Raw genomic sequence first — 11,065 nt, 5'->3', positions numbered from 1 at the left:
AAAGGATTCTATGATTCTATGACTCACCAGTGTTTATTATCTCACAGGTAGTCCTTTGTGTCAATTAGGGTATTTTTTCCTTACGTTAGTGTGTTTGGAAGAAACCAAAGCTTTAAAACCAAGGGAGCTTTCATAAATACAGTGCTGGTGGTGCTATACTTGCTAACATGCAGAGACACACAAGATTGATCCTCCCAACCTCCCTTTTCAGTTAGAGCCTTAAATATCAGTTGCACATGGGTGTGCAATACTTCTGCACAGAAAGAAGTGTGAAACTACCATGCTTGAGAAGCCTGAGAATATTCTTTCACAACTTCCTCCATGTGCATGTGCTTCTAGTCAGTTGATACGACCGTGTGTGCCACTTGGGTGAGTGATGAGATTTGCCACCACAGTTTATTTCCGTGCAGTTGACACGTTTGGAAGAGAAAATGAACTTTGAGTTTTCTTTGAGAGGCATCTACTGTGCTTTCTGACATTTTAAAGTGATGCTATATACATTTTATTCTTAATTGAAATTCAGCAAGAGAAGGAAGAACAACATCAGCTGGCAGTCACTGCCTTCTTAAAAAATTCAAGGAAGGAGCATCAACGTATTCTTGCACGTCGCCAAACCATCGAGGAGAGGAAGGAGCGCCTGGAGAGCCTGAACATCCAGCGAGAGAAGGAGGAGCTGGAGCAGCGGGAGGCGGAGCTGCAGAAGGTCCGCAAGGCCGAGGAGGAGAGGCTGCGGCAGGAGGCGAAGGAGCGGGAGAAGGAGCGCATCCTGCAGGAGCATGAGCAGATCAAGAAGAAGACTGTTCGTGAGCGCTTGGAGCAGATTAAGAAGACTGAACTGGGAGCCAAAGCATTTAAAGATATTGATATTGAGGTAAACAACTTATTGTTGAAGTTCTGTCTTGTTTTGAATTTGCTTTTTTAATGCTTTTGCTGTTACGTTGCTAGGCTGCTTGAATTTCATGTTCTTTACTAGCTTTGTACTGTAACTGGCCTTATAAACTGTCTCAAAAATGAGACTGTTGACACTTAAAATACTTAATCAGCTCAACAGTGTAAGTAAACTTTGAGTTTGGCTAGGACTGTTTTTGCCTGGCCGATCTAAGTCCAGTTGGTTTTTGTTTTATTTTTTTTCCCATTCTTGCTTAAACAATATCTGAAATACAAAATAGGCCTGCAGATCTAATTTTATAATACCTGGACCATGTCTAATTAAAAATCAAGATCCAAATGCTTTACAGAGTTTTTAACAGTTACCCAGAAGAGAGGGAAAGAAACTGAGAATGTTTCTAAAGCAAATTAGTTTATAAGTTAAGGGGAAAACTGCAGAGAAGCTTAAATAGACAAACTACGTTTATTTTATTTTGTATTGATAATGTTACCTGGTTCTATCTAGGATCTTGAAGAGTTGGATCCTGACTTCATTATGGCTAAACAAGTTGAACAGCTTGAAAAAGAAAAGAAGGAACTTCAGGAGCGTCTGAAGAATCAGGAGAAAAAGGTACAAAGTAGGAAGGGCACAAACTCATGTCTGTACAATGCTTTAGTTAGTGTTTGTGAACTCCTTTACAGAGATATATATAAAAAATAGGTTTTGAAAATGTTATTGTTTGAAACTAAAAAAAGGTAAATGTGATAAACAAGCTGAGATTCTAGTACCAGTTCACAGATCTGTTCTAATTACTGGAGTTGGTTTGAAAAAGGACCTTTAAGTTGGATATAAACCAAGCTGTGATTGGGAAGACTTGTAATTGGAAAATGTTTAGAGAATATTAAATATTCATGGAAGATGAGGCTATTTTACAGAGAAGCTAAATTTAGTTGTATTAGTCCTCACTGAAACAGAGGAAATTCTGCTGCTAGAGCCCTTTTGGATGGCAGAATAGGATCTGCCTGAAATTTGGGTAACTGTAAAAGTGTGAGGAACATGTTGTCATCATAAATAGAACTAGATAACCTGCACAAGGTGAAACTCACACAGGGCTTCCAGCAGTATTTGAGAATGAAATGGAGGTTTTATGGTACAGCTGGTAATTCAGGTCACTTAAAACTGGCTTGACACTAGAAAGTGGCGAGTTACTTATGAAGGCTCTAATGAGGATCTTCTGTACTGCAGTCCTGTACACCTGATGCTCATACTGGGCAAAGTAGCAGAAAATATATGAAATTATAGCATTAATAATCACCTGGCTAAATATGATCTGTCTGGAAAGGGCAGCACAGCTTCTTCAGGAGGAGGCCAGGGCTCTCTGAAGCTGACAAAACAAACATACAAGTAAGGATGGTCTGGTTAGTGTAACTAAGCTGGATATTCCAAAAGACCTTTTACAAAGTTCTTCACCAGAGAAAACCTAACTGCAGGAGAAAATTACGAGTTTTTGAATGACATTCTGTTTACACATGTATAAAATACTTTAGGGAAAGTGAGGGGAAAAAAATAATCCCCCAGTCTTTTAGTTAAAAAAAAATGTGATGCATGTGATAATTAAATGCATGTGATACACTGGAGAAGTCTCCAGGCATTGGGGTGTCCTGGGGGGGTGCTGCAGGCTGAGCTGCCTGTGCCCTGTGCCACACTGGCGGTTGTGCTCTGCGTTTAGATCGACTATTTTGAACGAGCGAAGCGCTTGGAAGAAATCCCGTTAATAAAGACTGCCTACGAGGAGCAGAGAGTGCATGACATGGAGCTGTGGGAGCAGCAGGAGGAAGAAAGGGTAAGAGTTTTTTGTTCAGCTAATAAAATCTGTTAGCAGTGAAAGAAAGATGGGTTTTGCAGTGGTTTTTTCCCCAGCTCAATCCAAAGGAAGAAGTGAAAAAATTGCTATGAAGACTGAAGTGCTAGCTTCAGAATTGCATTGTGCTAGTAGTGGACAGACAGCAGTATCTTCTGTCTTGGGTTTGCAAGAAGACAAGATAATAGCTCTTTCTAGTGGCTGGGGTAGACCAAATGCAAAGATACAGTAAGATTTTACTTTATAATACTTGGTGTTTTCTGTTTTTAGATCACTACTTTGCAGTTGGAGCGTGAGAAAGCCCTTGAGCATAAGAGCAGACTCTCAAGGATGTTAGAGGATAGAGATCTATTTGAAGCCAGGCTCAAAGCATCACGACGAACAATTTATGAGGTACGTGAGATATTTTATTGCAAATATTTTATTTGCAAGAAGGTATTCCCCTAAAGTGAGGAGCTAAACATGTGACCCAGTGATTCTTCGTGAAAACTAGAAATAAATTAGTACCTAGAAAGGCTCAGAATTATGGAATTGTTTCTTTTCTAGTTTGACTTAAAAAAAAAAAAAAAATCTTGCACCTATTCCTAGATAATGATCACTTAGCATTTTTGACAGTCTGTACAGAAAACAGGTAAACTACTTCAACACAGGTATTGGTAAGAAATTGTTGGGTAGCATATGAGCAACAACCTCTATCTGTACAAGTACTTGGACTTCCTGTGGTGATGGAATAATACAATAATATTTAAGCTGAGAAATAGAAGTGCTTGTCTGTTGGATTTTTAATCTTTTTGTGTGAATCTTCAAGCATTTGGTACTTCAGGTTGTGTTTTATGTTTGTAAAATTTAATAAAAAATTAGACCATGAGGTCAGCAAACAAAGTGTACCTTTGCTTCATTTTTAAAATTCCACCTTTGCTGAGGCTATTCATAGCTTGGATTACTTGGCTCCATTGCAGTAAGAATCGGTTTTCAAAAAAAAAAAAAGTAAAAGAGATAATGCATATGATTCTTTACAATAGTATAGGTAATTCTAGGTAGTGTGTTTTAGGTACAGGTAAATTATTATTCAGGTAACTCCTTTCCTCATCCTTAGCAGCTGAAGGACTAAAATTGTGCATGGTGATTGTGTTATAAGTATTCTTATGTGTTCTAAGTTTTCTTACACAAAATCAGTTGCAGACAAGGTTGAACTGGCAAAGGTGAAGTTGTGTTTCAGTGGAGCGAAGTTAATGTGTTGCAGCTGGTTTGTGTTTCTGTGCAGCTTTATTGAGCAGTTCCTGTAGCTGTCTAGCTCCTAAATGCTACAGTTGCGGTGTTTTGATGTGTGTTCTTTGCACTTCAGGACAAGCTGAAGCAGTTCCAGGAACGGCTGGCAGAAGAGAGGCGCAATCGCTTGGAGGAACGCAAGAAACAGCGCAAAGAGGAGAGACGCATCACCTACTACAGAGAGAAGGAGGAGGAGGAGCAAAGGCTGCGAGAAGAACAGCTGCTTAAAGGTACAATCAAACGTCACTGTTTTATCCTTTGATCCTTGACCTGTTCCAGTTGTGTGCAATGCTAAATACTGGTTTTCCCGTTTCGTGATATTGTAGGAAATATTTTAATTTTTGGTTAGTGGTGAAGACTGTTGCTGTTAGACAATGTACTTACCTTTTATCTAATGCACCTTCTGAATGCTTACCCAGGCAGTGTGGAGATGAAGGTAGAGCTTTGTAGGAGGAAGGGAAAATGAAAGCAAATTAATGCTTCCTGCCCTCTCCTTCTCCCACACGTGAATAGAGGAGGAGATAAAGTAAGAGACGCTGCGTACTAAAATGAAAGGCTCAATTTTACATTTAGTTTGAGCTTTGTCCACTTGTTGGCGCACATTTTAAAGAGAGTAGAAAGAGAACATTGGTGTCAGATCAAGAACTCAGGAGTTGTGGCTTGTGCACCTTTGCGAATATCAAATTTCTGATACTGCTAGCTGATTTTTTTCTGTTTGACCTTTTCTAAGGAAGGGATTCTCTACCATGCTTGAGGTAGTTACTGATATTTTAGCTAGGCACGTTTGTGGTCTGTACATCAAAGTAACGTACAGGTAGAGGAACATTTTCTTCCCTTTCTCACTAGCTGTTTTTCAAGATGTCACATTAATGGATGTACCAGGATTCCTTCTACTGCTTTCAAGTTAGCATACTTCCAGAAAACAGCTTCTGTGGCTAGTTAAACGCATCCTGTGAAATGCTTGGGTTTTCTGTTTTTTATGGGTCGTCAAGGGGGAGAGAGTATATGTTGTAACCCTCCTGGGGATACAGCGAAGTATCAGAACTTGTATTGGTAACACGTTCCACTTGTTTGCTCCCGTGCAGAGCGCGAGGAGAAGGAGCGCCTGGAGCGCGAGCGGCGGGAGCAGGAGCAGCGGGAGTACCAGGAGCGAGTCAAGAAGCTGGAGGAGCTGGAGAAGAAGAAGCGCCAGAGGGAGATGGAGATAGAGGAGAGAGAGCGGCGCCGGGAAGAGGAGCGGCGAGGCCTGGATGACCCGTTCTCAAGAAAGGTAGGTGATAACCTGAGGGGTTTTTATTTTCCACTGCTCCTCCTTCTGTAGATTTAGAAGATGGTGCTATTGCAAAAGCACGGGTTAATGGGGCCTAAGTGGCTGGGTTAATAGTTCAGTTATTGTCACTTAGTTTCAGCTCACTCTTGGGATCCCAAATCCGTAGTTCACTAACAAAGTAAAGCAAAGAAACTGCTAAGATCCCCGAACTGTTTAAAAACTAAAGGCAGATGGAAAAGGTGATGGAATACAATTTTCTTTAACACAGAAGGAAAGCTGTATTGGAAACAAGTGTAGTGACTTGTCACCAAGTCAGGTATTAGAGTAGATACTGAAGGAAAATCCCAGACTAAACATAAAAAGCATAGTTGTGTAAGAAATACACAGAAACATAAAAACGAGGTGTGTGCAACTTCCCATTTACAAATACAAGTATTGGGGAAAATCATTATCCCAGTCGAACAGGAAACAAAGCATAAGTTATTTGCAAATAGATGTTTGACTTTAAAGAATGTAACTGAGTACCACAAACCTACACTGCCACTTATACAGAACTTACTGATATGAGAACTAGTTTTAAATTTCATCCATTATAGCCATTGTCTTTAGTGCATGCTTCACTGAGTAACACTATGGAGATAAGTGGTCAGAGCTTGTAAAAATTTTTTTGATAGCCTGTGAGGTAAATAACTTTTGACTTAAGAGGTACTGCTAGCCACGGGCACTTGACTGTATGGAAAAGCTGGGTCAGGTCTGAGCGAGATACCTGTGCCACTTGAAAAATACCATTTGCACTCTTGGAATTCTTTCTTTGCCCACCCTTCTTGTTTTTTTTTGCAAAGCATATAAGTATGCAGTCACGGAGTAGTGGATATACAAGACCCTGTGCAACCTCTCTATGTGCTCATATTGAAGCTTAGACTTTGACAAATGAAAACACTTGGAAGAGCAGTTTTAAAAGAGTCCCTGTGATTGTGAATTTGGGTATTTTATATGGTTTACCTACTTTCCTTTTAGTGGAATTAAGGAATAAACAGAGTTTAGGAGTAGTTTGTCAGAAAGTTTAAGTTGGCTTGTCCTTGCCCAGCAATGGGGAGAAAAAAGTAACATTGATTATGCTCTGTCCTGTATCTAAGCCACCCTGTGAACCACAAATACTTCACATGTTCTGTGCACTGAGGTCCTCAGAACAAAACAGTCTTTGCTACAGAGAGCTTTCAGTTTATTCAGTTACATTTTCTAATCTGATTAGAAAACACAAAAGCAAATAATTCTTTGAATTCATTCTTACTGTTGTTAAGCAGCAGGAAAGTGGAACTGGTAGAACCTCTTTTTTGTGTTAACAGGTGGTGGTAGTTCTGGCTCACTGTAACTTGTTCATACACTTGTTCATAATCAATTTAGTTTATTTGTGTATGTCCTACCCTATTAGTAAAGTATGTGGCACAAAGGGAACCATACTGGTTTTCAAACTCTTCTAGAAACTATAAAGTTAGTCAAAACTGTCCTTAAGTTACACAAACTCTGATAGTTCCATGTTCTCTACAGTGTAACAAGTGAGTTTTAATGATGTAGTATCCTCTGAAAGGAGTAAATTATATGTTGAAAATCTTCATTTTGAAGTAGTGAGAGAGAATGTTTCTAATTTCTTCTGACATCCAGGAATCTCGTTGGGGTGACAGGGAGTCTGAAAGCTCCTGGAGAAGAGGTGGTGAGCCAGAATCTGAGTGGCGACGAGGACCAGTGGAAAGGTAATCACTGGGTTACTCAGCACCAGTTGTATTGGCCTGAAAATACATGGGCTCCTTTTGGTTATTACTGCTAAAGCTGCACTAACTGAGTAATATCTCATGCCTTTACATCTCTGAAAAGACCTATTAAGTAATTGTTTTGTAAGGATCTTGAGAGAGAGGTTTTATCTTGGAACTGCACTTAAAGAACATTCCTGTTTTATTTGGCTTAGATTTGTGAAAGCTAACAGACACCTTCTGCATGTGATAAACAATTGGCTTACTTGGTTTCTTTTTTAAATTAAAAATTTCTGTCCCGCCCAAACACTGGTGTCAGTTGTATAAATACAGAATGAGGAAGGATGACAAGCAAATGTGGGGTTCCTGGGAGATCAAACTGCCATTTTCCCTGTAGAAGACTGACAGTAATACATAAGAACAGGAAAGTCAAAATTCTGAGTCTTAAACTATTCAAGTCCCAGGATGAGTCACAGAGCAGAAAATACATACCATAAACTACAACAAAGTTCTGAAAGACTGTCTTGAACAGAGAAGGAAGGATTTCTGGAGGAGGAATATGCTGGAGCTACTTTGTACTTAAAAAAGCCAACCAAATAAAATCCAAACTGTACCTGGAATATTTCTGATGGTACATATCTAGTGGTTCTTAAAAGCCTGTGCTGGTGGAAATAGCACTGCTTGTTCCAACTGTCAGTATGTTTTACTGTCTAATTAGCCTTCTTGGTAGATAGATTTTTATAAATGTCCAACCCTAATTTCTAGTGCACCAATTTAAATCCATTACAGCTTACTCTGACACCAATGGGAGCAAATTAATTTACCCTTTATCTCTCTATACACTAATTTCTTCTAACATGCTGGAAGTATGATCTCTCAATAGACAAAATAGTCTTTGCAGTCATTCATTAAAAGCTGTGTTGTCATTCGTGGTAGCAATCCAGTTTCTCTTGAGTTGCAAAATCAAAAATTGGATGGAAGTCCTGGCTGAAGCTTTTAACTATTAACATATTGCAGAAGTGTTTAAAGCATCTGTTTATATGGTTCACTGTGATACTTCTTTCACACAGAATTGATATAGGTGACCCATATTAATTTTTCAGTCATTATAGTGTAGGGTTTTTCTGAATTAGTGTTGTCTTAGTCATTTCTTATTCAACTTTTTGTAGAAATTGAGCCAAGTAACTGCTGAGGAGTTAAGATCAGGCACATTTTAGATTCTTGCATTGCACGTTTGTTAAAACTTCTCCCTTTTACTAAAAGGAGTATACTGAAGAATACTAAAAGGAAATACTGATAGCAGTCAAAATTACTATCTCTGGAATTTTAAGTAAAGCAACATTTCTCAATAATTTTCTTTTTGCTGAACTTAGGAAATAACAAAGTAAAAGTTATGATGCTTAGACCTAACTGCAGAAGAAAGGTGTAATTCTGCACTCTTTACTAGCCCCTATCCACCTTCAGTTGGTATTATAACTAGACTGTGAGTGTTGTATTTGTTCCTTCACTATGCAAGAAAAGTGTAGTTATAACTAAAGAGGAAAAATAAAATTGATGTAAAAAATTTTATAAGGAAGAGGAGCAAGTCAGTCCTGACATAAAATAATGTTATAAATATTGTGATTGGAGGGAAAAGGTTAACCTAGGAGTGCTATGTAGGAGTTAAATTAAAAGCCAGTTGATTTAGTAGAAAAACTATTTCATGGTGGTACCTGTTAGTGTTTCTCCAGCTCACAGAAAATCCATCAAGTGCTGTTGGGAACAGAACACTTGCTCTTTGAAATGTTGAAATGGCAACTTGTGTAGACCTGGTATGCATTAAAAGTGGCAGGGCAGTGCTGCAGGCTGTCAGAATTAGCAGAGTTCATTAATTATTTGCTGTCCCAAAGGATCAACAAATGCATATGTGCTTATGGTTGAGAAATAGTAAAAATCCAACATGCATAGAGAAAGGGAGTTGACCTCTCTTTTGTCTGTGCTGTTTGTGCCTGAGTTAAGACAAGCACAAAAGAGGTTATAAACCTGTAACGGTGGTAGACACTGTAGTGTGAACTTTACCAGCAGATTTCTGCTTGCTTTGGAAGAGCTGTCTGCATGCTTTCAGCTCCTCTAGGTCTGCCTGGAGGGTTTTTACAGGTTATTGAAAAATGAGTTGTATAAGAGAAACTGGATTGCATTACTGCCAGTGATTACCATTCAGTAGTAATCTTAATATTCATGCATCCCTTTGTTCTTGTTAATTTGTCAGCAGCTCTTTGACCCTTAATTTTGGTAAACTTTTAAAGAGGGAGTTGAATTTCTGAGAGAGAAGGAAGGGAAAAAGCTGACATGTGAACACTAAAGTTGTCAAACAAAGGAAAATAAAGTGTAAAAACAGCAGAGGCATAACTTCACCTGCAAGTCACTGTTTAAAAATTACTGTGGTAATAGTTTAGGATTTTTAAATCTATTTTTAAATTCCTGAAATGGTACCTAAGTATGAATGAATTAAGTACATTTTAATTTGACGAACTTCATACATTTCTTCTTAACATTTCTCTAGATGTCTTTTACATCAAAATAACCAGATTTTTCAAACGAGAATATTATCCAATTTGAGTCTAAATGGAAGTTAACAACCTCCATGTCTTGTTTTTATCTCAAACCTCAGTGGTAATTGCATCCTCCCTTATTCTTCCAAAAGCAGGGAATACGCTACTCACAACTCCTAAAAATTCTTGAGATGCAGAGTTGTCACAAACTAACTGTTGCCTCTTTGTTCTCACCTCTTGGAGTCCTACATCTGTTGTTTTGTAGCAAGCCATTGCTATTCCTTTTATTTACATTTTAGTAGCACAGTGGATTTATAAACCTGTGGGAGGTTTTTGGTTTGGTTTTATTTTTGAATCCATGAGATTCATCCCCAGTGCAGCTTCTCTTCTCTTGCCAAGAATCAGGTACCAGTACATCACTACAATTCACTTTTACTGCTGAGGAAGTAGCTTTCTTCATGTCCTGAAGTAGAGATAATCAGGTGACAAAGCCAAAGATTATGGTCTAAATGTATGTGTAAAGTCCTGTAGATATGAAACTAAATGGTGTGTCCAGAGAATTGACAGGAGTGGAAGGCTCTATCCGTTGTTCAGCAGTGTCTGATCTTCTCAGTGTGACAAATCCAAACCTATTTTGAAGATCAGCTGATGACTTAAGTCGCCCGGGGAAAATGCCCACCAATTCTTTACTTCCCACATACATCCTAAAAAGGAGAGTCCATACACGTGCTGCTGGCCCACCAGGGCCTGGCACCCTGCTTGCTGCTGGGCAGTGGCAGCGCACTGCGGCACGAGTTTACTACCTTGTCCTGCCCTCTCTAGCTGTGGTGCTTGTCAGTGAATGTGTTGCCAACCTGTTGGGCTGGAAGTGTGCCCAAGCACATGAAAACAGGGATAGGACTCAGGGCTGGGATGTGCATGAAGAAGGGGGATACTTACTTCATGACTGTTTGTTTGGGGTTTTTTTAATACTGGTTCTTTAAGGCTTAGTTCAAACAAGGCTTGGTGTAGAAGCCAAACTTCTCTGTTGTGTTGCTGCAGATACCCAACATCTTCTTCAAAGGTCGGTTTGAAGGAGATGGTAAAGCTGTAGGGATGGTGACCTACCACTATCCCATAGCAATGAAGGCGATTGGAAAGTGCATTTGAAAACTGAAAGCTCTGTAGAAGTGTTTGCAGCCACGCATCAGGGAGTTCCATTCAGAAACGGCCTTGAGGGGTTTATACTGTTAATCTAATACGTAAAGCTTTCCTGGACGTCAGCTTCCACTTTTTGCTCATTCCCTGTGGTTTTACAGAGACTGGCGTCGGGATGCGAGAGACGATGAAAGACCTTTCCGACGGGGGGATGACCTGCCCCGGCGAGGAGAAGATCTGCCCCGGCGGGATGACCTGCCCCGGCGTGAGGAGCGTCCCTCGGTGGAGTCAGCAGAGGACAGGCCGCCCAGGCGTGAGGGGGATGAGGACAGGCCGCCGAAGCGTGAAGGGGACGAGGACAGGCCGCCCAGGCGTGGTTTG

General features: G+C 39.8%; 1 protein-coding gene across 1 annotated transcript; it reads left to right on the top strand.

Moving 5' to 3' along the window:
- Positions 1-523: 523 nt before the first annotated feature.
- LOC103775414 (eukaryotic translation initiation factor 3 subunit A-like) lies at positions 524-11,055 on the top strand (the record flags this gene model as incomplete). Its single annotated transcript, XM_008942865.1, has 8 exons — positions 524-871; positions 1,394-1,498; positions 2,598-2,711; positions 3,000-3,122; positions 4,075-4,228; positions 5,084-5,268; positions 6,931-7,019; positions 10,846-11,055. Coding segments are annotated over 8 exons (1,328 nt in total), but the record flags the coding sequence as incomplete, so codon positions are not given.
- Positions 11,056-11,065: the final 10 nt, after the last annotated feature.

The sequence above is a fragment of the Merops nubicus genome, unplaced genomic scaffold (genome assembly GCF_000691845.1).
Source record: "Merops nubicus isolate BGI_N331 unplaced genomic scaffold, ASM69184v1 Scaffold51686, whole genome shotgun sequence".
Taxonomy (NCBI): domain Eukaryota; kingdom Metazoa; phylum Chordata; class Aves; order Coraciiformes; family Meropidae; genus Merops; species Merops nubicus.
This window is presented reverse-complemented; position numbering and strand designations above follow the sequence as displayed.